The sequence below is a fragment of the Neoarius graeffei genome, chromosome 9 (assembly GCF_027579695.1).
Source record: "Neoarius graeffei isolate fNeoGra1 chromosome 9, fNeoGra1.pri, whole genome shotgun sequence".
In the NCBI taxonomy this organism is placed as follows: Eukaryota; Metazoa; Chordata; class Actinopteri; order Siluriformes; family Ariidae; genus Neoarius; species Neoarius graeffei.
In genome coordinates, this window is record NC_083577.1 from 77,704,752 (window position 1) to 77,732,102 (window position 27,351).

Here is a 27,351-nt window from a genome sequence, read left to right on the forward strand (position 1 = left end):
TGGAGTCAAATTAGAACCTACATCTGTACATGTGATCCTTGTAAAATACAATTTAAATGCTGCAAGATGGAATGACACACAGCCCAAACATCCATCCATCCATTATCTGTAGCTGTTTATCCTGTACAGGGTCTCAGGCAAGCTGGAGCCTATCCCAGCTGACTATGGGTGAGAGGCAGGGTAAACCCTGGACAAGTTGCCAGGTCATCGCAGGACAGCCCAAACATTTTCACCAAGTTTTACTGGTAATGTCTCAGCTTTGGAGCACAAACACTACTAGTAGGCATATCAGATGCTCGCTGGCCATACTGTGAAAATTGTGCATGCAGACGCTCACTGAAGTTTCCAAATCTGTCATTGCTTAACTCTTGAATACTTTCTATCGCGAATACCATCATTAAAAAGTTTATCATTGCTTTCCAAAGAAATTGATCTCATTAAGATCTGTTCAGTACTTTGGGAGTAACGGCAGGTTGAAGTTGGCACAACAGAGTAAAAACTCTGCTCGCGTGACGTTGGGAAACTGCTGGTGCTTTTTGAGTCAGGGGAAAGCGGTTAGGCTCTCTCTCTGACTTCTGATAGGTTTCTGACTGGATTACTCGTGAATATCGATCAGATAACTTTTATAGGGATGTTCGCTAGCTCTCACTGTTTCTGATGAAGTATTCAGCAAAATGATGGCACGGTGGTGTAGTGGTTAGCACTGGTGCCTCACAGCAAGAAGGTTCTAGGTTTGAGCCCAGTGGCGGACGGGGCCCTTTCTGTGTGGAGTTTGCATGTTCTTCCTGTGTCTGTGTGGGTTTCCTCCAGGTGTTCCGGTTTCCCCCACAGTCCAAAGACATGCAAGTTAGGCTAATTGGTGGCTCTAAATTGACCGGAGGTGTGAATGGTTGTTTGTCTCTGTGTCAGCCCTGTGATGATCTGGCGACTTGTCCATGGTGTATTCCATCTCTCACCCATAGTCAGCTGCGATAGGCTCCAGCTTGCCTGCAAGTCTGCTCAGGATAAGCGCTTACGGATAATGGATGGATATTCAGCAAAACTTTCTGTCAGCTAGTTTTGACATTATGATTCACAGGAGACTTTGAGGTGAGTTTTCATAGCTTTACCTACTTTTTTTTTTCAAATCAAACTGATTAATGTAAATAAATAACTATTTTAGAATATAACTGTAGTTGTTTTGATGAAAAATATTGAAATCTTAGTGGTTGAATAGAATAGAATAGAATAGAATAGAATGCCTTTATTGTCACTATACACATGTACAATGAGATTAAAGCATCTCCAATAACAGTGCAAACAGCGTGGAGAGAGAGAGAGAGAGAGAGAGAGAGAGGAAGGGAAAAAAAAGGGGGGTGTAAGGTGCACAGTCCTGAGGTGTATGTGTTGTGTTACACATTATGGAGTGAGGTATTGCTCATTGCACATTACAAAGTATTGCACAGAGAGAGTCACATTATAAAGTATTGCACATTATAAATTATTGCACGAGAGAGTCACATTATAAAATAAAATATTACACATTATGAAGTATTGCAAGGTAAGGTAAGGTGCACAGTCCTGAGGTGTATGTGTTGTGTGTAAGGTGCACAGTCCTGAGGTGTATGTGTTGTGTGTAAGGTGCACAGTCCTGAGGTGAATGTGTTGCGTTTCACATTATGGAGTGAGGTATTGCACATTCTAAAAGTATTGCACAGAGAGAGTCACCTTATAAAGTACTGCACATGATAAATTATTGCACGAAAAGAGCCACATAGTAAAATAAATAGACTATAAAGTCAGAGCATATCCAAGTTCAGGGCAGTTATGGCTTTTGGAAGGAAGCTGTTTTTGAATCGATTTGTCTTTGTCCTGATGCACCTGTAGCACCTCCCTGAGGGCAACAGGTCGAACAGATCAAAGCCAGGGTGGGAGCTGTCCTTGATAATGTTCTTACCTCTGCTAAAGCAGCGGGAGGTGTAAATGTCCATCAAGGAGGGGAGAGGGCAGCCAATGATCTTCTGTGCTGCCTTAACTACCCTCTGGAGCCTCTCCCTGTCTACAGCAGTGCAGCTGCCATACCATACTGTAATACAGTACATCAGCGGGCTCTCGATGGATGAGCGGTAGAAGGTCAGCAGCAGGTTGGAGTTTAGGTTGTACTTCCTGAGGACTCTCAGGAAGTGTAGCCACTGCTGAGCCTTCTTAATGACTGCTGTAATGTTTACTGACCAGGAGATGTCGGCGGAGATGAGGACGGCGAGAAACCGGAAGGTGTGGACCCTCTCCACATACTCGTTGTTGATGTAGAGGGGGGCTAGGTTGGTGCTGTGCTTCCTGAAGTCAACAATGAGCTCTTTAGTTTTCTTGGTGTTCAGAGCGAGGTTATTTTCTGAACACCAGGCTGCCAACTTCAGGACCTCCTCTCTGTAGGCTGCCTCATCTCCTTTTGAGATGAGTCCAACCACTGTGGTGTCGTCAGCAAACTTGACGATAAGGTTGTTGTTGTTGTTGTGGGTCGGACTACAGTCGTGGGTGTAGAGGCAGTACAGGAGGGGGCTCAGCACCCAGCCCTGTGGAGAGCCGGTGCTCAACGTGCGGGTGGAGGAGAAGTGAGGGCCAAGTCTCACAGTCTGGGGCCGGTTGGTAAGAAAGTCCTTTATCCAGGCACATGTGAGAGGGGGGAGGCCGAGAGTGTCCAGTTTACTGATAAGGATGTCCGGGATTATTGTGTTGAAAGCAGAACTGTAATCCACAAAGAGTAGCTCTGTGCAGACGTACCGTAGCTCTGCTGCTGTTCCAGGTGGTTCAGTACAGAGTGTAGGTCTATGGCCATGGCGTCCTCTGTGGATCTGTTTGCGCGATATGCGAACTGGTAGGGGTCGAAGTCTGGGGGGGAGGTGGTCCTTGATGTGCTGAAGAACTAGTCTCTCGAAGCACTTCATGATTACCGGAGTGAAGGCCACAGGACAGTAATCATTCAGGCTGGTGACGGGAGACTTCTTCGGCACCGGGATTATTGTAGCTGATTTTAGGCAGGGCGGGATGACTGCCTGAGCCAGGGAGAGGTTAAAGCTCCTGGTGAAGGTAGGGGCGAGCTGGTGGGCACACGCTCTGAGCACCTTACCAGGTACTCCATCTGGGCCGGCAGCTTTCTTGGGGTTCACTGCCAGGAGCACCTGTCTGACATCATGCTCCTATACAGTGAATGGGGTGATGTACGAACTGTGTGGTGGTGGGGGCAGGGCTGGAGCAGATGAGTGCTGCTGAGATGTTTCAAAGCGAGCAAAGAAGCAATTTAGCTCCTCTGCCAGTGGCGCACTCCAGTCTCCTGTTGACGCATCACAGTCTCTGAAGTTCGTGATGTCTTGTATGCCCCGCCACACCTCCCGTATGTTGTTGCTGGACAGGTGGGACTCTATACGCAGCCTATGGTCCGCCTTGGCTTTTTTAATTTCTCTTTTTAGATCAGCTCGAGTGGCACTATACAGAGCTCTGTCACCTGACCTGAAGGCAGCATCGCAAGCCCTGAGGAGTGAGCGGACCTGGCTGGTCATCCAGGGTTTCTGGTTTGGGAAAACCCGGATGTTTTTATCCACCGTCACATTTCCGATACAGAACTTGATATAGTCCAGCACCGTTCCTGTGAATGTCTCCAGGTCCTGGTGTTCAAATAAGTCCCAATCTGTCCATTTATAGCAGTCCTGTAGTTTGGAGAGTGCATTGTCAGGCCAGGTTGTGATAGTCCTTGTGGTGGGCCTGGCTCTGCGTCTGAGGGGGGTGTAGGCTGGGGAGAGCAGGAGGGAAAGATGGTCTGACTGGCTGAGGTGGGGGAGGGGTATGACTCTGTACGCATGCTTGATGTTCGAATAAACATGATCCAGAGTGTTCTCCCCTCTAGTAGAACACTTAACATGTTGGTAAAACTTCGGCAGTACAGTCTTCAAGTTGGCCTTATTAAAGTCTCCTGCGATTATGTGAACACCGTCAGGGTGGGCTTTTTGTTTTTGCTGTTTGTTTACGGTGTTCAGCAGGAGCGAGAGCGTTGTGTTTACACTGGCGTCAGGTGGAATATACACAGCTCTGACAATCACTACAGTTAGCTCTCTCGGTAGAAAAAAAGGCCGGCATCTTACAGACATGTACTCGAGGTCTGGGGAACAGTGTTTATCTATAATTGTTCCGTTGTTACACCAATTATCATGCACGTAAATACAGAGCCCCCCTCCTCTGCTCTTACCGGAGTCTTCAGTCCTATCCCAGCGGAGCAGAGTACGGCCTGCTAGCTGCAAGCTAGCATCGGGTATTTTTTTTCCAAGATGGCAGCGCGCGTGGTTGCAGCGGCTCATGGCTCTCCTTTTCAGTGCTCTTTTTTTTGTTTGTTTTTATATTTCTTGCTTGTTTGTGCACCATCAGTTCTGCGAACATCCGCAGAACCGATGGTGGATATTAAAAAAAAAACTGGAAGTCAGAAACGCGAGTATCAATTTCAGTTCAATTAATGTGAATTGTTTATTGGATGTGGATCAGACAGTTTTTTCGAGGTTTGCCTTGAAAGCTGTGAATATTATTATTTATATTCTTTAATATAAAAACTAGTCAGCCCTACTTTTGAGAAATGCAAAGGCCTACAGAACACAAATAGGGTTTTAGAAATAATATTTAATTACTTTTTTATTGAGTGTACCAATTGAACGTTTTACCTCATTAGCATAATTAATACAAATTAAATACTAATTTACATAATTTGTTTTTAGTGTTTTTTCAAACTTTGTATCCAGTATACAACTATCTATGTGCCTGCCAATTTCCATGTACTGTAAATATCTTGAAAAGTAGAAAAGTTATTGGACCATTGATCCAAATGCATAATATTACGCCAGTTTTCTAAAAATTAAGCCTTTTTTTTCAACCTTTGATTTGTAATATCTGAAGAATGTATAAACATTTTAATTCTGTAAAAAGTATGCTGTTCTGCATTCAATTCTGAATTAACTGAGACCAATTTCAAGCAATTTGGATTGAATTTGAATTTGCACCTGATATGCCTACTACTAGAGCCTATGCAAGTTGGCTCTAATTTCTATGTCTATGAACTGACTCCACACAAATTAAAGTTGCAGGAGGTTTCAGGAGAGCCAAGACCCCCAAGGTCTATCCCACAGTTATCTCCAAATTTAGACCAAGGGGATCAATGTTCATTAATATTACTGGGTTTGAAGCTAGTCTATAATTTGCATCAGCTCTATTCACCTATATCAAATGTAAAGGATTTCTCATATGCACATATCTCTTACCTGACAATAGGAATAACACACAACGCTATAGACAGCATTGAAATAATCCATTATAGCAGGATGAGTTTTCACAGGCACTGAGGATAATTTATGCCATGTACTCTCAAATTATGCCTACTAGTTCCTGCATGTCCATGTTGGGCGACTGTGAGTTCAATCTCTATAATGATGTTAATTACATCATTAAGCATGCCCTGATAAATAATCTCCAACAACTCCAGCAAAAACGGCTTATTGTAAGAATACATTTGGGAAATATATTCATGGAAAACAATTGTACCATAGCTAGCCACTAGAGGCCACTAGAGAGGCCATTCACTCATTCCTCTTCAATAACAGCTTTATCCTTTTACACCGAGAAGCACTTCAGTATAGCCAATCTATTGACTGGCAGATTTTTGGGGGGAAGTGGGAAGAAACCAGAGATCCCAAAGGAAAGCCCCCCCCCCCCCCCCCCCCCCCCCATACACAGACAGAGCATGTGAGACTCCATACAGAAACACACAGGCTCATGATTACAGAGACTTTTTTCCCTTCATTATTCTTTCTCCATTAGTCTGGACAGTAGTGTCTGGATGTCTGGAGAACATGTGTCTGTCAAATGACAAGATCAAGCCAGCTACCATCCTACTCTCTTGATATAATTTCAGGCTGGATATAACATGACACTTCAGGATCACAGCCATCATCTCCAGCCTGTCAGACTCACCTCCATTATAAATCAGAGAGCGTGTCTCCGATCACTTTCAACTCAGGTGCTGCATCATATCACCTCCTGACTGCTGCTAGATCTGAAATGTGGTTATCTTAAGATAACAGTGATTCCAGACCGGAGGATGTGTGCGTGCGTGCGTGCGCACGCAAGACTGACAGGAAAGCCAGAGCACACTAGCAAACCATCTGATGATTTGATCTGACCTCAACAAAGCTGATGCATGCTGTGATTTAAACATGCAAGTGTCATTCTCCTGGAAGTGGAAAAGGGCAAGGAGACATATCCAATAACACCAACATATATCCATCTCATGTGTCTAAGTGGTATTGCAGTGAAACAAACATGTGTCCCCTGTGCACATGCTTTCCTACTTTCTTCCCATTTAGCTAATGAAAACCTCACACACAATTTTCTCATCCTCCATCACACACACACACACACACAGAGAGAGAGAGAGAGAGAGAGATGATCTTTCCAGGAACACTCTTAGTCCATCCACCCAGCCCTTGCATTGAGACATACTGGGCACTAAGCCAAGGACAGCACTCACATTTAGTGAGGGATATGATGTGGAGAGGAGGGGACCGAGTGCTCATACATGAGGAGAAACACTTGGCAGGTTGAGGACAAGTCTGAGAACCTGGAGCATGTGTACAAACCTGGCTTATCAGAAACACATAATCAAATACATTGCTTAAAGGCAGGTTAAAAAAATCAGAGAAAACTACTTCTGGGATCTGTTTAATAAGCCTTGAGGACTCATAAGGAAGCAAAGACATGGTGAATGAAGACTGTCAGAGCAAGCCAAAAAAAAATTTCTGAGCAAATTTTTCATGAAGGTCAGACATGGCTTTTAGAAACCTACCAAGGTGAGGCCCTTAGTGTCTACAGGTTCTAATACACAATTCCTGCCAAGACATGGAAAGGAGAGACAACCAGTTGAAAGGTGATGAAAGTAACGTGATGAACATGATCCTTATATTACTTGGCAGTATTAATGGTATAGGTGATGTGGCACAAATATCATCATAATATTTGAAGCCATTTACAGGATACACAATACGTACCAAGAATACAGTAAGGGGAAGAGTGTAACTAACTACTCAAGGTCCCTAGATGAAGGAGGCCAACAAGGGGCCTGGACTAAAATATTTGCATTTTCATGCAACCCACAAAGACTAAACATTGCACAAGCTGAGGGATATCAAGGAAAGTCTCTGATCGTGTTATTTAGGTTTGTGAGCAAAGATTTAAAAAACAAAACCCGGATTTTAAAAAAAAGAACATTATGGTTTCTATCTATCCATCAACTATCTATACCACTTATCCATCAGGGTTATGGGGAAGCTGGAGCCAATCTCAGCTGACTTCGGACAAGAGGCAGGGTTCACCCTGGGTAGCCAGTTAACTTAATCCCCGTGTCTTTGAACTACAGTATAGGAGGAAACCGGAGCACCCGGAGGAAACCCAGGAGAACATGCAAACTCCATGCAGAAAGACCCTAGTCGACTGCAAGGTTTGAACCCGGATCCTTCTTGCTGTGAAGTAAGAGTGCTTGCCACTACGCCAATTATGGCTCCCATATATTTTAATATATTTTATTTAATCCTGGAGTGGCACAGTGGCGAGCACTGCTGCCTCACGGCAAGAAGGCTTTAGGTTTGAACCTTGCGGCTGACTGGGATCTTTCTGCGAGGTTTACCTGTTCTCTCTCCTGAAGCTATAGCTGGGATTGGCTCCAGCCCACTCACAACCCTGATGGATAAGCGGTATACTGTAGATAATGCCAATGGAAGAAATCAAACATGGTAGGGAGAGCTGTTTTATTCCTCTTATATCATAGCAATTTGCTGTTGATTTGTCAAATTTTTTAGCTCACTGGCCATAGCCAATGAGCTATTGCTATCACATGGCGTCCATCGTCCGTCCGTCCATCTGTCCACAAAAATCGCTACTCCTCGCGGAGTTTTCAATGGATTTTGATTCTGATTGTTTTGTTTAGAAGATCAAATTGTTCTAATGAAGAACAACTTAGCTAATTATAAACGAGTCTGGTTTCTCATGGTCCAGCCATGTGAGCTACTGCGTCGCTGATGCTCTGGTTGTACTTGAATCAAAGAATAACACATTGTACATTTTAACCATTTGTAGTGTTACTGTTGTGTTCACAAAAGTCATAAAACAAGTAAGTTCCCTCACTAGTCTCTCTTATTTCTTTACTTAACAATCAAGTTAATAACACAAAAAAATTCTTGCCATATTACTCCTCGAGAAAAAGCCGAAGTATCTGTCCTGAAGATGTTCCCATGGCTGAAAATATAAACAACTTCAAGCTTCACCATATCAATGCTAATAAGTTTTTTTAATTTGTTAAATATCTTTTTTAATTTGCTTATTATTAGGGTTAGGTTATGGAGCATCCACCATCACCTCCACAAGTCCCTGTGAATTAGCTGTTAGTATTGAAATGATAATGCATCAGCAATAAAATTATCTTGTGATCAGTGAAATTTTCATGAGAGCTGCTGTTGCAGAGAATTAATTAACACCTTCTCACGCATCACATTTAAGAATTCAACAGCACTATTGTAGAGTGGTGAGTTATATTTGTTATAAGTACCTCCGCCAACTTTGTTAGAAGAGGTTGTTTTCGCCTCTGTTTGTTTATCTCTTCCCAACGTAACTCAAAAAGTAGTGAATGGATTTTGATTAAATTTTGAGGAAAGGTTGGTTATGGGCTATGGAAAAATTGATGAGCTTTTGATGCAGATCCGGATATGTATGCGGTTCCAGGATTATTTATTTATTTATTTATTTATTTATTTTTGCCTGTTCCCAATGTAACTCAAAAAGTAGTCAGCAGATTTTGATGAAACTTGGTGGACATCTTTAGTATTATTGGAGGTTCAAGTGATTTGATTTTGATGATGATAATATATGGCTTGGTGGTGGTATGCACTCTACCGAGTTTCCTTCTGGTTTAGTATAAATATGCAGGTGATTATAAAAAAATCATGCATACTGATTGGTCAAGAAATTCAGACTATTTCTCGATAATCACCGTGAGCGACTTGGCAAAATGGCTGCCAATCACTTTATCACAGTAAGTGAGGAAGAATTACAAATTATGAAAGAAAATGCTATTCCTAAAAGCACTAAAGATGCTACAAAGTTTGGTCTAAAACTATTCAAAGGGAAGGTGGAGTTGTGGTTTATTTTATCGATTTCAAAACAAAGTATTTTCTGTGAATCGGCATAAATAAGTGACAAGTCTGCGTCACGCCATTATTACATTTGCATGCCGGTTTTGAACTTTGAAATAAACTATTTAAATTTTTTTTTAATGATCACCTGTGTATTTATACTAAAACAATTATCCACCTCAGGCTTAGTGAATATCAGTGAATAATAACCAAGATGAAGTCAAGGTTATTATTCACCGATATTCACTTCGCCTTCAGCGAATAGTTGTTAAATATCAACAGAGTGGCCAACTTTAATATGGGGTTTTGATGACTTTTTTTCAGTGATGCCTTGTATTGAAGGAGAAGTGGGTTCAAGCTGCAGATATGTTCCTACTCCGAAGGGGAAGCAATCTGAAATGGATATAAACACTCAAACACACACATTTCATTACCGTACACAAATGCACTTTCCAAAATACCTCATAAATCTTGAACCGCAAAGTGTGGACACACACGCAACACACACACACACACACTGAAGATCATGCCTCTATTTACCTCGCTCACTCAAATACAGACATCTGCTCTTGTACCGTAAATGTACCACCCATGGGCAAGCACGCACGCACACACACACACTGGATGGTTGATATAGAAGTCATTCACAGCTTGTAAAAGGTTATAGCATCTCAGAAACTCACGTGTTTAAGATCTTTTATAGAAGGAACAGAACTAATCATCCATGAGTAGGTTTTGTTATGTAACTTGTTTTTTTTTTTAAGTTTAAATTGTTCAGTTTAAATTAACTACAGCAAATTTGTCAAGATGTATTGCTTCCCATGTGCTTTATAAAAGAAAAAGAGGAGAGTGTTTTTTTCTGTCTCCATTTGCATGATGTGCACATGGTGCTCCATATTGGCAGAGTCTGGTAGTGTGACCTTCTCATCACTCTTTGATCCATCTGTTGAAACTGGAGGCGTGGCTCTGGCAATATAGAGGGGAGGGGTACTACCTTAATTACCTGCCCGCAATTTTTAACCAATCAGAATCCTTGCACAGTGTGTAGCTATTTCAAAAGACACACACACACACACTCAGCAAATGACCTCCAACTCCCTGCACCTCAGCGCCTGGAGTCTCTCAGAAAACAACCCCCCTGCAACCGTTCTGTTTTCTTTCACAACGCTACTATTCTTCCACCCACAAAACATTACCCAGCAGGGGCACCTGACCTCTGACCCCATCATCCCTTTCCTTCCACCCTCTCTGACCCTACATCCACTCAGACACACCGAAGATGTCTGACCTCTTTTCTCCTGCTTCCCCCCTCCATTATTTCCTACTCTCTCTCTCTCTCTCTCTCTCTCTGGTAAGGAGGAAGCCCCCACATGAAGTTTCTGAAATTAGATCCTGGGATTTGGGGAGAAGCTGTTAAGGGAGCACTCAGGGGTGATAATCAATTGATTTGTGAAAGAAATGAATGAAATTCTGCTATTGATTGAAAAATCTACCCACTTTACTTAGCATTGTTTGGAAATTCCCAGCACCCTAAAAGGAGTTCAAAGCTGAAAAGGTTCCAGCAATTAACAAGATGTCAATTAACATTAAATGGAGATTAAAATATTTCATTAATTTAAAGGTAGACTGCCTTGCAAATTTTTCAAGTTTAGGTCATTAAAAGAATTTTCCCCGACACCCAGTTATTTTTGTTTAGTGGACTGAAAGCTACTGAATTTGAATCACAGACTTCCAGTTTTATTAGGGTTTTTTAATAGAACAATTAATGAATTTAGGGCCATGTGGCCCTAAATTCTCCGTAATTTTTTCCTGCTTCACCATGACCCAATTCAAGATACTACGTCATGCATCACGTAGTGGGCTTTCCCCATTCATGCAAGGCATTGTGGGATACAAATTTGAAACAGGAGAGAAAAATGGAAGATGTGAGTGTGAGAGTGAAACGTGAAAGACTGACTACAGTAACGGAAAGCGAGAAGAAAAGACGTTATGTTTCGAAAGGAAACTCAGTGCCAAACTAATAAATATCAGCGGTCAGCGAGCACTTCGGTATGATCAGCTGTTCGTTTAGTGCCAGAATGATGGAACTGTCAGTGCATGGTCAAGGTAAACCTGTAGATGGCAGTAATGCAACACTGGATGCCAGCTACCATAAAACCCAAAAGAAGACGGACAAGAAGAAGAAGAAGGTAAACTTGTGCATGCGCACACGGACTTCCTCTGTCTGCTTGACTGCGCGAAGCGAGCAGTTTCATGCACATTATTTGCTCGGGAATCCCCTCAAATTAAATAACTTCCCAGCCTCAGAATGGCCTGTTTTGTTGTTTGTTTTTTGAGATATTGCAGAAATAAATATATATCACAATGAACAAATTTCAGAGGGAACTAAATTTCACCGATTTTATGAAATCGAAAGGCCGTCTAGCTTTAAAAATATCGGGAACGCCAAAAGTAAAACATACTCGGGTGTGTACTTAGATTCTGATATGGATCTGATTCAGCACTCCTTTAGGCTGTATTAGGAAGTTGCTAGTACTGTATATCTGAGTCATATATCCTGTCTCAAAGACCCAGGCATAAGCAATCCTAGCTATATAACAGACAGATTGTAACACTGCTCCCCTTCAGGTACACAGCAATGTATACTCAGACAGGAAGACAGGAAAAACTATCCTGTACAGAATTTCTTAGCAAGCACTTTTGCTCTTAAAACCAGACAATGCAAGTGCCTTTTGTTCCTCAGAATCGCACTGAACCCCTGTCGAACACTGGACATGCATTCAGTATTTCAAGCAAAAGTAGAGGAAGGCAGCTAATAAAAATAGCACACCCTCCATCTGAATCTAATTACCTGCTAGCCAGCATAGCCCTAACTGTCCAGGGCCTCAGTGTTGCCTAAGCATTTAGATTATTAGCAATGAGGCAAGAAAAGTGATGCACGCAATTTATTATGATAAATGTGTTCACTTGGTGCAGACGTCCTGTTGACCACTGCTGCATCAGCCCAGTCCCAAAGCATCGCAGTGTTTTTTCATCACCCCAGCCCACATCCCCACAAGCCTTCCCTCTCACCCCAGCCCCAAATCATCATGCTTTTCCTCTCACTTCATCCCCAAATCCCTAGAAACCTTCCCTCTCACCCCAGCCTCAAAGCACCAGGATCCTGATCCATCAGCCTAGCACAAAGCCATATAGTACCATTCTATCACCCCCAACACCCCAAAGCTCTATAGTCCTGTTCAATCATTCCCAAAACCCCTTGTGTTATTTCACATTCCAACCAACCACCCTAGTTCAAAATCCCTACCAATCTATGCTATTACCCCAGCCCCTAATCCCCACAATCTTGCTCCATCGCCCATTCCCAAAGCCACACAATCCTTTTCCTACCACTCCACCCAACCGAATTTATCCGCACAATCCTGCTCCATTACCCCAGTCACAAATCCCCACAATCTTTCTACATCACCCCAAAGCCTCACAATTCATGTCCACCACCCAGTTACAAATCCCTAGAATACTGCTTCATTAGCCAAGTCCCAGCTACCATAAATCTAGGATCATCACCACAGCTGAATCCCCAGCCCAAAAAGCCCCATAATTGTACTTGACCATCCTAGATATAATTCTCCATGAATCTCCATAAACCTCACAATCCTGCTTCATCCCAGCAATTGTACTTGAAGTAAGTGTGAGAATGAGAATACATCATTTGGCCTCTATAGAAACACACATTTGTCCTACTCAGTCACAATTTTCCTATAGCTCTACCATTAGGCAACCTGCTGTGAGTATTTGAGCTTGTGTGTGTGTAAACCACTAGTGGCATACCACAGCAACCATCCCTACTTCATTCCAGAACTTCCATCACTCAAGTTCAGCAATGCATCCTGCACACTAAATCCTTCACCGAGCACAGAGCTCACTCTATCATTTACACACTGGGGCAGCAAGACAGGCATAAATCCTTCCTCTAAGAAACAGCAACAAGGCAGCTTGCCTAGTGTCTGCTACATGTCCATGTGTCCCACCTTGAGAATGTCTGCTTGTGCCAAGATTAAGGCCTAACCTTAATGTATGGCCTACTCATTAATTCAGACACATTTATAGGAAAATGTCTTCAAGTGGGAATATCTTGGAGCAGGCAAAGTTTGAAAAATATAAAAACACCACACATACACAAAACATGTAAGTGTCTTGGTATAATGGTTAATTCCCTGGAAAAGGATATTAGGCCCATTTCCCAGACAGAACCCATCAAATATAACCAAAGAAATTCTCAAGGTACAGGAGGTGTCTTTGACATAAGTAATGCTTGGCAAAATCGCAGGCACAAACAGCTTCATTAATTCAATTTTATAGCTCAGAGTTATATTTATTAAAAGTTATTTTACACAGTTGTAGCATTTCAGGCTGGCGTAAGAGTGAGCCTTTGTGGTTGCGTTGGGTTGGGTCAGGTCAGTCAACTCAGCCACTTTATAATTCAACCCTAAAGGGTTAGATGGAATGCATCTGGGTCCCATGATCATTTCATTCATTTGCCCACTATCCAAGGGAGGAGGTATTGGAATGTGACCTCTACATCTAGCAGGCTCATATGTTTTTCATTTAGTCCAAAAAAAGTTCCTTTTCAAAGTCTTGTTATTTCTCTTTTAATACCTCATCCTTTAATGCCATGCAATCTTCAGGAGCATTTTGTTTCAGAGGGACTTGATCCCTATAAGGAAATTACTCAGATATTTAAAAGCCCACCAAATAATCCTGCCCCTTTCCTTGACCATCAGTAGCAGTAATGAATGAGATCTGGCAGGCATGCCTATCCCTCCAAGGTCTGAGATCCATACACATCCTCAAACTGAAACCAGATCCAGGATGCAGCTTTACAACTGTCGTCAAAAATCCTGACTATAGCAATATATATTTGCTTTGTTCTACCCATAACAAAATACATCATTGCTGACTATCTTTCTTTCATTCTGACATATCTTGTGCACCTTGAAAAGAAAACTTCAATAGAGGTATGATATGAGATTAACTGACCATTATTATTCTCACTTTGAATTCTCAATTAAAAAAAAAAATGTAGACGGTAAAATATTATATCAGCTCAATATACCCAAAAACTGAACTAGTGCTAATCTTATAGTAGGGCTTTTCATTAGTCTATGGAAGGCTGCCAACTTTTAGGGATGCTCTAATGACATACACATACCTGCTCAGCAGTGTAATTGCACACTTTGTAAAAGCAGCCTTGTGGCAAAAGAACAAAAAAAAAAGAAAACTATTTTGTAGCAGTATTTCACAAGACGAAAGAGTCATGGCTAGATCAAGAGAAGTCTTCCAAATTTATTACGCTATAATAGTGGTATTTCATGGCACATAAATGGATTAGAAGAAATGTATCCAGAGCTTTAATCATCGCCTTGTAAGGCAGTTCATGAAAGTTGAGATACACATGTTACCTAGACGGACCCCTAAATTTTGGCTAAGGTGCATGTTTTTCAGACTCAATCAGAAAGGATGTTTATCAAAGCCATATAGAGCTCTGTTTCATGATCCCTGGTGACAAAAAGGCTCATGGAAATACATACCATAGTATATGCCTAATATGTGGGACAGACAGATATTTTTTACATTAACCATGACTCTAAATTACTCGATTCACAGTAGCATGATGTGGGCTCAGAATCTCAACAAAGAAGCATTAAACCAGCATGAGTTTAGTTTGCGTTAGACCTGGGGTCATAAATTAGATACAAAAAAAAAAAAAAAGCTCTCTCTTCTGGAACATGCATGAATCTGTAGAACAGAAGCAGCACTTTTGCTGAAGTGCATCCAGAGGTATTACACAAATTGTAAACTCAGCGATAGAGAAAGTAATCCACTGCACTGATGTTCATTAGGGTGGCACGGTGGTGTAGTGGTTAGCACTGCTGCCTCACAGCAAGAAGGTTCTGGGGTTGAGCCCAGTGGCCAACAGGGGGCCTTTCTGTGTGGAGTTTGCATGTTCTCCCCGCATCTGCATGGGTTTCCTCCGGGTGCTACAGTTTCTCCCACAGTCCAAAGACATGCAGGTTAGGTTAACTGGTGGCTCTAAATTGAGTGTGAATGGTTGTTTGTCTCCATGTGTCAGCCCTCTGATGATCTGGCGACTTGTCCAGGGTGTACCCTGCCTCTCACCCATAGTCAGCTGGGATAGGCTCCAGCTTGCCCGCGACCCTGCACAGGATAAGCGGTTATGGATAATGGATGATGTTTATTACACCCACTATTGTATAATGTGCACTTCTGATGATGTATTATGGATGTGTCAGTGATGCGGGCTTCAATAAATCATCTCCAGTGCACATGAACCAGAGTGGGTATTTAACTAAGTGTAAGTACTTGACAATTGTAACCAATAAGCTGTGTGAATCTGCAGTCTGGGCTAGAAAGAAATCAGCCCCAGCATATAACTCATACCATTCAGAGTAATTTTACCTACGCTCATTGGTGGTGCTATCATCTTAATTCAATTAAGTCTAAAAGTTTATCTCATCTCATTATCTGTAGCCGCTTTATCCTGTTCTACAGGGTCGCAAGCAAGCTAGAGCCTATCCCAGCTGACTACGGGCGAAAGGCGGGGTACGCCCTGGACAAGTCGCCAGGTCATCACAGGGCCGACACAGACACAGACAACCATTCACACTCACATTCACACCTACGGTCAATTTAGAGTCACCAGTTAACCTAACCTGCATGTCTTTGGACTGTGGGGGAAACCGGAGCACCCGGAGGAAACCCACGCGGACACGGGGAGAACATGCAAACTCCGCACAGAAAGGCCCTCGCCGGCCACGGGGCTCGAACCCGGACCTTCTTGCTGTGAGGCGACAGTGCTAACCACTACACCACTGTGCCGCCCCTCTAAAAGTTTATATTTATATATTTATATGGATGCCAAAATTTGAGCCTTTATGGATTTTGTTTCTCGAACGAGAGCAAGAGCTTAGCCCTGCTAGCCCATTTACACCAGCCAGCTATGCTAACACTTTCCAAATTATCATGAATAGAGAAAAAACATTTAAATACTCTTATGAAGGAACAGATTTAGGTTGTTTCTAGAAGTTGAAAGCATTGCCCATGTCTATATAAACTCCCTCTCCCACTAAGGTGCTATGCTGTGACCGAGGTAGGAGTGTAAATAAACAAGACTCAAATTCAGCTAAAGCAGCTGTTTTTAATTCAGACAGGAAATGTGGTTAGAGTGTCTGTTAGCAGGGACAGGGCATCTTTGCTGGACTTCTTTCATTTTTAATTCTGTCATGCTGCCAGTATCCTTAGGGAGGGGCTTATTTTGTTGATGTTTTTTGAGAAGTGAACATAATCACATTATTGATCAATGATGTGGTGCCAAAGAGCTAATTCCTACACTGACTTCAATCGTCAGTAGGATAGTGATTATACTATCTGAGACAATTTGTACTATTCTCCTACCTACATCAATCCGATGACTAGGTATGGCCAAATACCTACAATACATTTCACAGAATACCAAGTTTGAAGCTAAAATAATTTTCTAACCTTTACAAAGCCATGTAGTATCAGAGTAAACTAGTATAGCAGACTGTGGTCTGTGTTACTTATTACAGCCCAAATTCGTCATCGTTGGCGGTGGCTGTCCATTGCTAGCGGTGATGACTGATTCATTAGGATGTGCAGAAACGTAGATGGACCGCGAGGCCCGCATCAGAGCGACAGAGTCATCCGCAGCGGTGGCATGAATGGCCTGGTTGAGCTGCTATGGAATGTCTGGTTCATGCATGGGGAAAAAGCATTGAAAAGACCCTGCTAGTGAAATAATGTCTGCAAAGTATAACAAGACACTTTACAGTGTAGGACGCAGAACAAAATCAATCTCCCAAAAAAACAGCAATAAATATGAAAACACGATGGGCACGGAGCAAAATAAATATTACATTATGCTGTTTTCTTGAAAAGCCACGTGTATAAGCAAGCATACATGTCTTCATGCAAAGTTGCACAGTGGACCGTATCAGTGTGCACCACAAGAACAAAGAGTGCTCTTATAGGGGGCCTCCTTCTCAAAAAATACCACATAGGAGGTCCCACTTGGGGCCTGGGTATCCTGTCGTTTCCAAACTTAATTACAACCAGGTTTCGGCACCTCTTTCATTTTCTGAATCAGCTCCAGAATGTTCATCTCTCTGTGAAATTCTGTGAAGATTCAGAATTCAGACATCAGGTATGGGCATCTCTTGGACACTGCAGTATGTTTCTCATTAAAGTGTAGCCTCTGATCACAGTAGGTATCTGAGTTCTGCAGTCTGCGGTCATCCAGGAAAAGAAATAGAATGGAGTCTCTAATCTGGAACATGAATTCCAGAGTATCCATTCAGTCAGACAAAGGAACAGAAGACACAATCTTCAGTCTGGAATACGAATTCTAAAATCTTCATTAAATCAGTCGGATCCAGAGTCCAGTCTTTGTACTGGAATAAGCATACTTGGATCTCTACTCAGGCAGCAAGGTGGTGTAGTGGTTAGCACTGTTGCCTCACAGCAAGAAGGTCTTGGGTTCGAGCCCAACGGCCGACAAGGGCCTTTCTGTGTGGAGTTTGCATGTTCTCCCCATGTCTGCATGGGTTTCCTCTGGATGCTCCACTTTCCGCCACAGTCCAAAGACATGCAGGTTAGGCTAATTGGTGGCTCAAAATTGACCGTAGGTGTGAGTGTGAATGGTTGTTTGTCTCTGTGTTAACCCTACAATGACCTGGCGACTTGTCCAGGGTGTACCCCACCTCTCACCCATAGGTGGGGTTTACATTAGACCGTATCAGCGGATCATCAGATTAACGTTTTTAAAACGATTCGCGTGCACACAGCAACGCCAATACACGATTCGTGTGCACACAGCAACGCCAATACACGGATACGCTCGGCTCCGCAGGCATCCTGCGCTCCAAATCACTCCGCCCTGAACAGCGAGTGCCCTCTGGAGGGTGCACACTCCGGCCCTGCGCAGCTCACAGAGCGCGCGAGTGAAGCGCACGAGCAGTGATTCGGGACTGAGCCGCTGTGTGTGTGATCCCAGTGCATATCGGGCATGCGCGTCACTTACCACTTGCAAGTGGAAGGATGGCAAGCCTAAAGACAATCATAACTACACAATGGGCAGTATTTGCATCAGTATTTGCAGTATTTTCATACTTTTATACTCTTTAATGAAAGGTGATACAAGGCGGAAGTCCGCGCCGTTTTTCAGCAGTCGCGTCACATGACCAACGCCAGCGAATCAGGAAGGTGGATGTCACAGTGACGTTGTCCAATGACGACGCCAGCTAGAGCTCAGCACAGCGTATCCGCGTATTCTCAATGTTTACACAGCACCGGACCAGACACGATCTGGATTGAATACGTGGACCCTGGCGGATTCCCGTTTCCCGGCGTTTCCAGGCGTTTTAATGTAAACGGACAGTGCATCCGCGAAGAAAACGAGACAGATACGGTCTAATGTAAACTTGGCCATAGTCAGCTGGGATAGGCTCCAGCTTGCCTGCGACCCTACACAAGATAAGTGGCTCTATTCAACTGGTCAAAGGATGAAAAATTCTAGAAATTTTCATTCAAACAGGTAATCATACGGAGTTCATAATTTTCAAGTTATTTATTTAGTGCTTAATCCTAGCATAGCTAATCCTAGCACTGGTGGTCTAGCAGTATAATAATAAATAAATCATAAATTTACAAGCAAAATGCTAGCAATAATACGAAATACTAATGAATTATAATTAAAATCAGACTATGTCTTCTGATTATACGCATCTAATAAAAGATGTAGCCTGCTCTTTAAATCTTGAAACACGTTGTGCATTCACAATGCAGTCTGGCAATTGATTTCCTACTGGAACAGTCCTAATAAAAAAAAAATGAATTTTCAGTTTTTAGTTTATTTTCAGCAGCATGATTTCTCCTGCTGCGATCTGAACAAATATAATAAGATGGAACTCTTACAATGGTTTCATAAAACATTTTATACAACAGCATAAAATTTTTACCTATGTATTTACTGCATGGGATGACTCATTTCAAATCGTGCTTGGAGCAAAACTTCATATCTCGTGCCTCCATTTCTGAACCGGCAACAACTGCACCCCCAACAGAGAGAAAACAAAAAAGCTCTAAAGAACAATCATTCTCGGTTCACAAATGATAAGAACCATATGGTGAGCATCCAAGCATCCTGTTTTAGCTTCCAGAATCACTGCCAAGATTTTAATGAACTTCTGATGAGTATTAGGAACTGACTAGGACAAGCATCAGACACGTCTCCTGGGCTATGGACTGCTTCTGCTCCTCAGCCAATGAACGCAAGTTTTCTATCTGCTCCGGAGACAGAAGTGCTGTTCGCTTGTCTCACACACTGCTCAAGACTCACGAGACAAATGTTCACATTCCCAGACATGTGCTTGCATCAGGAGACACTACATCAAGCAATAGAGAGAGAGAGAGATGCACTGAGCATTCTGCCAAAATCAAAAGCATATGCTATATAGATTTGAAAAAGACAAAGATACTTTTAAGGAGCCAGACACATAAACAGGACTAGACCTTAGGAAAAGAAATGCTGGCACAATAGTGAGACGAAGATTTTAAGAAAAGTCTGAGTGGGAGTGAGGGAATGATTTTGAGAATAATGAGGGAAGTTTGGGTGGAACAATGACCAAAAAAAAAAAAAATTGATTAGGAAGTGAAATATGAGGGAAAGAAAGTCAGTGGTGAAAGAAAGAAAGAAAGAAAGAAAGAAAGAAAGAAAGAAAGAAAGAAAGAAAGAAAGAAAGAAAGAAAGACTGATTAGGATCATTAGATGTTCCAGATTGCAGCACAAGTGTTATTGGGAAGCAAGAGAGCTGTGGTGGTCAGTGAAGCATGAAGTGGTGGCACTGTGAGTGCAAGACATCGTAAATCACATGGCCTTTCATGTTGTCCCAGGCTCCCTCCAAAATGTCACTCTGAGTTTCATTTTTCACTGCTGGAATAACAGCACACTCACTCTTCCAGATCTCATACTTACAGCTGCTGACATGGACATGGAGGTTACGTATGTCAGTGTACACAAAAGTACCCTCAGAAACAGTAATGGCCCTTTTCCACTACCCTTTTTCAGCTCACTTCAGCTCGCTTCAGCTCACTTCAGCCCGACACGGCTCGCGTTTCGACTACCAAAAACCAGCACGACTCAGCTCGCTTCAGCCCTGCTTAGCCCCTAAAACTCGCACGGTTTTGGAGTGGGGCTGAAGCGAGCCAAAGCGAGCCGAGTGAGGCTGGGGGCGTGAGCAGACACTCCCCTGTGCACTGATTGGTGAGGAGTGTCCTCACATGCCCACACACGCCCCGCGAGCACGCTGGGATCTGTAAACACCGCAAACCCGGAAGGAGAAGAATTACGAAAATTTCTGAAGCCTTATGTGCCTCGCCTCATCTATACGCTCTTGCCAGTATCTGTCCGCGTTGTCGGTGACAACAAGCCACAGCACCAAGACCAGCAACACTAACGACTCCATGTCCTCCATGTTTATTGTTTACTATTCGGGTCGTGAGACTACCGCTTAAAAGCTCACTGATGTCACTGTTTGCGCTGCTTAACGACATCACCTGACGTCCACCCACTTTCGCTAACTCCACCCAATGTGTCCACCCACTTCCAGCCAGCACGGTTCAGCGCGGTTGTAGTCGAAATGCAACGCCAACAGCCCCGCTCAGCCCGACTCAGCACGGCACGGCTCAGCCCGACTCAGCCGCGTTTGTAGTGGAAAAGCGGCATAAAACAATGTTTGTTTTTTTTCTTTTTAAAGCAAGTATGAGGACAATCTAAAGCAAGATGCTGCAATTATGAATTTGACAAAATAACCTCCATATGCATGGGTTTCCTCCGGGTGCTCCGGTTTCCCCCACAGTCCAAAGACATGCAGGTTAGGTTAACTGGTGACTCTAAATTGACCGTAGGTGTGAATGTGAGTGTGAATGGTTGTCTGTGTCTATGTGTCAGCCCTGTGATGACCTGGCGACTTGTCCAGGGTGTACCTCGCCTTTCGCCCGTAGTCAGCTGGGACAGGCTCCAGCTTGCCTGCGACCCTGTAGAAGGATAAAGCGGCTAGGGATAATGAGATCAGATGAACCTCCATATGCAGTCTTGCTTTAAGAGACGTGTAGATAAAATGCTGAGCATCACTACTTTGATGAGTGATAAAAGCCTGTCAATCATACAAAGACTTCAGAGGCTTGGAACACATTAGCCTGTAATATCATAGGGCAAAGGGTATACGACTGATGAAAATGGGACTGTATTCGGGGAAAATAGATCCATATAGTACTATCCTCTGCTTCTTCCTTATTTATTAGCAAGCACTAAGAAGAAGAAGAAGAAGAGGAACAACAACTTAAGCACACGTACACTTAAGCACACAGTAAAATTCCTGTATGTGCAATGAGCACACACACATACCCAGAGCAGTGGGCAGCTATGCTACTGCACCCGGGGAGCAGTTAGGGGTTAGGTGCCTTGCTCAAGGGCACTTCAGCCCCCATGTTAACCTAACCACATGTCTTTGGGGGACATAAAGTGGGGGAAACCCACGCAGACATAGGGACAACATGCAGACTCCACACAGAAAGGCCCCCATCGGCCACTGGGCTCGAACCCAGAACCTTCTTGATGTGAGGCGACAGTGCTAACCACTACATCACCATGCCACCCATTGATCTGCATGATGATTGATTGGTTCTCACTTCCTGTACAAAAGACCCATTATTCCACAAAAAAGAAATTCAAAACCCCCTGGGACAACAACAGTACTATCCATCCATGTGTCCTTGGCATCTGAGCCCCATTTTGGAGACCAAAACCAAAGTGTTGAAGTGGATTGACCTTGGGCCTTTACGTATACTCAGTATCAAATTAGCATGGGTTAATGGACATTGATCATTCCATTACGTTCTGTGACATTTTTGACAAAGGTTCAATATGTGTTTGGATGAGTGGAAAAAAGCCTATCTCGAGGTAACACCTTGTCTCAGAAGTCTCCATTCAAGGCCCACATTTCAGATCTTATTTACAGACCACACAGATGGCAATGACATGGCCTGTCCTCTGATTTGATTTTTCCTCTTATCTGCAAATCAAATTCCTTATCACCTTCTCCTTTTACCTGTCTGTTCTTCTAACCTTCCTACTTTTCAGACCGAGACTGGGTGACCAGAGGACGTACTTGTCTTCCCATTCTCACCTTGATTAGATGGCTCATTTATAATTCAATAAGTTCTGAGGATGTGCAATCTCAGATTTATTTTTACGCATGGAATATTGTAACCTCCACTCTATACATTATCAATATGGGCTCTTTAAGAAGAGAGGACTTTTGTGATCACAAATTACATATTTCCTCAACAAGCATTCAAGTAAAACACTTGCCAGATTTAGTCATCAGCTCTAGAAGGAATTTCCTTCTAGACCCTGAAAGTAGTATATCAGTCACATCTGTTTCATTTGCCTGTTTCCTACATCTACTTGTTTCTGTATGATTATATCTACAGCTGTACGCACAGTTCGTCTTATGGCTAACTCATCCTGCTAGGTAGGATCCTGCACTCCTCAAGGGAGCAGGCCTAACTCCTTATTCTTACCCCTACAGGGAAGATGCTCCACTTCCCTGTCCAGCCTTTGGTGGGATTTGAGTTTCTTCTGTAGTCCATTCTCAAAAGAATACTGCTAATTAAAGGAGCACAGGTCAGGCAAGATCGTCATGCACCATCAAGCCAGAGTAACTGATCAGAGGTAAAAAGAGACCTTCCAAAAGTGTCAAATAGTTTAGCAAAGTCAAACTAGAGAGCTCTATGTTGGTATAATGCATGGAATGCATGCAGCCAAAAATGCTCCTGATACACACGTTCATTCAAGCTTGCAGCACTTTCAGCATCACGATCATTCAAGTAAACCTGGTTCAACTTAGTTGCATGCCACACATGTACCCTCTGAGCCCTGTCCCCGAAATGTTCTCAGTAACAACATCCCATGGCTTACCCAGAACATGCAGGAAAGGCAGACCCATGTCCGAGAGCGTCCAGCCATCGCCGGCGGCATACTTAGGGACACAGAAGGCATCATGAGATCACGCTGACAGCTCCAGGCCTGCAGTTCCAGACTATTCCACTGGACTGGCACAAGACTCCTGATTATTCCACTGGACCAGGTACAGAATTCCAGAGCAGTCCATTCACTACTGCAATACTGCTCCACAAATCCATGACACACCTAAGAGAGATCAGATCAACTGCTGCTGCTTCTCTCTCCCTCCGTCTCTTCTTTCATCCTCTTCTGTCTCACTTTCTTATCTAAGAGCCTTCCTCTTTTCCTCCCTCCCTTTCTTCCTCTCTCTCTCTCTCTCTCTCTCTCTCTCTCTCTATTCAGTGAAACTCACAAAGCTTTTTGGGGTCATGCAACTCAGCTCCACAGGAGCAAGGGGGAGGTGACTGCACGGCCCTTTATTTATCTCTCCCCTCCCCATATTCCCCTCGTAGCCCCTCCTCTATCCTCGCTCTGTCTCTCTCTCTTGCTTTCTTTCTCACTTTTTTCTTTATTCTTATTTTCATTCACTATCTCTACCCCCTGCTTCCTTCTTTTTATATCCCCCATTCTGGGCTTTTCTCGAAGCATGCTCATTCATATTTACGCTAATGTCACTTTAATTTTTCATTTGCCTTCTCAATCTCCGAGACACCTAGGTATCCTAAATGTCTTCCAACTCTCTCTGCCCTTAAACATCTGCAAATCTCTTCTCCAACCTGGGCTCCATTTTCTGCCCTGTATATAAAACGTGGTGCAAGTGTGAGGTCGCTATCAAAGGCTCATCCAGACCCCACTAGCAAAGAGAAAAAGGTTGTAAACAGAGAATGACTTCATTAGGAGCTCCATCCATCAACCCTAAATTGGGCAGCTGGTGAGAGAGGTAGTGTGTTCTCTGCTAGTGAAGCTCTCTTTCTTTCTCTTTCTACAGCCTTGGTATTTCCTCCTTAACAGCCTGATGAAGTTGCCCTGTGTGCTCTCTGCCCTCTAATCCATCTCATTCTTTTAAAAGGCAGAATGAACACTTCAGGGACTGAGCCAGCCTCCTACGACACTCACTCTGATACATGATACAAAATTCCTCCAGTAAAGTTCAAACAATAATGCACAAGAAGACTTATTGAAAGCAAAAAAATAATAATGCCAATAATAAAAAAAAAAGGAATTAAATACATATTAATGATAAGCTGCATAAAAGTGCACAGGACATGTCCATGGGAATCAAAATACCACTTAACCAAGAACCGGTGAAGGTAATTGAACCATTAGAACCAGAACAAGCTTGTATCAATGATCCATCCATTATTTATCTGTAACCGCTTATCCTGTGCAGGGTCACAGGCAAGCTGGAGCCTATCCCAGCTGACTACGGGTGAGAGGCGGGGTACACCCTGGATAAGTCACCAGGTCATCGCAGGGCTGACACATAGAGACAAACAACCATTCACACTCACATTCACACCTACGGTCAATTTAGACCCACCAATTAGCCTAACCTGCATGTCTTTGGACTGTGGGGGAAACCGGCGCAACCAGAGGAAACCCACAGGGTGAACATGCAAACTCCACACAGAAAGGCCCCTGTCGGCCACTGGGCTTTAACCCAGAACGTTCCTGCTGTGAGACGACGGTGCTAACCATTACACCACTGTGCTGCCCTGTATCAGTGATGAATTCACACAATAATAACTAATGCTGGGATTAAAAGGAAAAAAAAAATCCCACATACTTTTCTACTTGGGCGGCACGGTGGTATAGTGGTTAGCGCTGTCGCCTCACAGCAAGAAGGTCCAGGTTCGAGCCCCGTGGCCGGCGAGGGCCTTTCTGTGCGGAGTTTGCATGTTCTCCCCGTGTCCGCGTGGGTTTCCTCCGGGTGCTCCGGTTTCCCCCACAGTCCAAAGACATGCAGGTTAGGTTAACTGGTGACTCTAAATTGACCGTAGGTGTGAATGTGAGTGTGAATGGTTGTCTGTGTCTATGTGTCAGCCCTGTGATGACCTGGCGACTTGTCCGGGGTGTACCCCGCCTTTTGCCCGTAGTCAGCTGGGATGGGCTCCAGCTTGCCTGCGACCCTGTAGAACAGGATAAAGCGGCTAGAGATAATGAGATGAGATGAGACTTTTCTACTTGAGACATGGTGACAGGTTGAGAAACTGTCAGAGCCAAAATTCACAGACCATGGAAAATATGATATGCCAATTGACGGCAATATTAAAGCTATAGCGCCTATAGCATTATTGTTCATTTTGGAGCTTCTGTGGGGCACCCATCTAAAGTCCCTCCCATGCCAGGACCTGGTCTTCCCAGGCAGTCTCCCATCCCAGCACTAACCAGGCCCTTAAGGCACATTGGGCAGCGACGATCTTTGCTTCTATAGCCCTCAGCCTCTCGCCTACACAGCTAGGGTTACAGTCCTCTGGTAACGGCAGTAGTTACCACCCACATCTGTATTGCTCCCCGCTCACATCTGTATTGCAGCCTGCCTTGCCAGGCATTAGTTGGTACCATTTTTATGATGGTCTTTGGTATGACCCAACCGCAAGTAGAACTCATGACCTCCCGATCAAGAGGTGGACACGTTAACCACTAGGCTAGCTTGCGGTGGATATAATACTAATGTTATTAGAATAATACATTTTTAAAAAACTTTATCCATGCTAGAGAATAGTGTGCAGCCTTTGTCCACTAGAGTGTTGTTGCTGGTGAAGTAAAATTACACTGTTTTAAAAATCTGACCTAAAAATAAAATGCATTTGCTCATGTGACATGTATACTCCAGTATGAACTAATGCACTAAAAAAAGCATCTCAGCCCCAGAATATCCGCTCAACAGATATGCTAAAAACACACATGATGTGTAATGGTCAGTGCTATTTGTACCGTATATGGCTCTTCCTCTAAAGTTTCAGCCTCTTCATCATACACTGTATATAGACAATATGATGTGATATTAACTGAAAAAAATAGTAGGATCTCCGTGTACCCTTCTGGCTTTTCACCCCATCTAGTCTTCTCGCTCCACTTGCCACAATGTCATGGGTGTCAGGGTGGCGGCAGCAGCAGTTTTTGGCTTAATCAATCCTTTTATGAGTGCTGCTCCCCTCAACAGATATGCTAAACACACACACACACACACACACACACACACACACACACACACACACACACACACACACACAGAGTGCATCAGATGAGTTTTCAGTGAATGCTATTTTGAGGCAAAGGATGAGATGAGAGGCAATACAATACAGAAAACACAGACCTCCTTTAGAAGCGCTGCTTCATTGGAGATTCAGATTAGAACAGACGGAAACAGGACGATGTGATGAGCTGAAACCTTCATAACAGTCTGCATACTGGTGTGTCTCACTAAAGCTAATAGGGGCTTCTCTGTGCTTGGTAGAAAAGTGTGAGGATTTTTTTGTTACCAGTGTCAATGCACAAAGTGAAGCAGAGACCGAGTGTTTACTTTTTTTTTTCTCATGCAGAATGACTCAGTGTAGATTAAATAAATTGAAGCCGGAAGCATCATGTCAAAACAATCTGGCCACCCTCAGTGCTTTGTGAAAAGGGTTTGTTTTTATTTTCAAGCCAAAGCTGCCAGGACACGCTCAAACATCACATAAAAAGAAAAATAGCAATGTAAACTTGCACAGGCTGGAGTCCAGTTGCGTTTTCATGGAGTTCGGGTCAGGATCAGGAACGGAGACAGATGAGACTCCATCACTGAGTCGAGAAAAGGGTTATTTACAACTCTTGTCTTACAGGGCCAGCGGCTAACACACACTGGTGATTTCCTGCTTCAAACACACCTACTAAACCTGCTAATTAACTTGAGAGTAGAATGAAGTGGGTGGGAAGAGGGAAATCAACAAAGACTTGAACCCTCAAGGGACACAATTGTGCTCAAATGCTATATAGTGCTTCTATACTTGGCAGATAAGGATTGAGATTCTACCTGATGTACAAAAATGAAAGTTTTACTCACTTTCCTCTGTCAGTCACCTGAGAAAATTGTTGAAGAGATCCAATTTT

The 27,351-nt window shown here is 43.3% G+C and overlaps 1 protein-coding gene across 13 annotated transcripts in view; it reads right to left on the reverse strand.

Annotated features, from left to right (window-relative positions):
• The window catches only part of tns1b (tensin 1b), a 476,125-nt gene that overhangs the window by 273,427 nt on the left and 175,347 nt on the right, over nucleotides 1-27,351 (reverse strand). For 2 of the 13 annotated variants that reach the window (XM_060930316.1, XM_060930307.1), the window contains exon 1: nucleotides 23,275-23,598. The exons of the other annotated variants lie outside the window; for them this stretch is intronic. In XM_060930316.1, coding sequence (XP_060786299.1) covers nucleotides 23,275-23,358 — 84 coding nt within the window. In that variant the 5' untranslated portion in view covers nucleotides 23,359-23,598. Of the gene's footprint in view, nucleotides 1-23,274; nucleotides 23,599-27,351 lie in introns of those variants that run through there. 13 annotated transcript variants of the gene reach the window in all.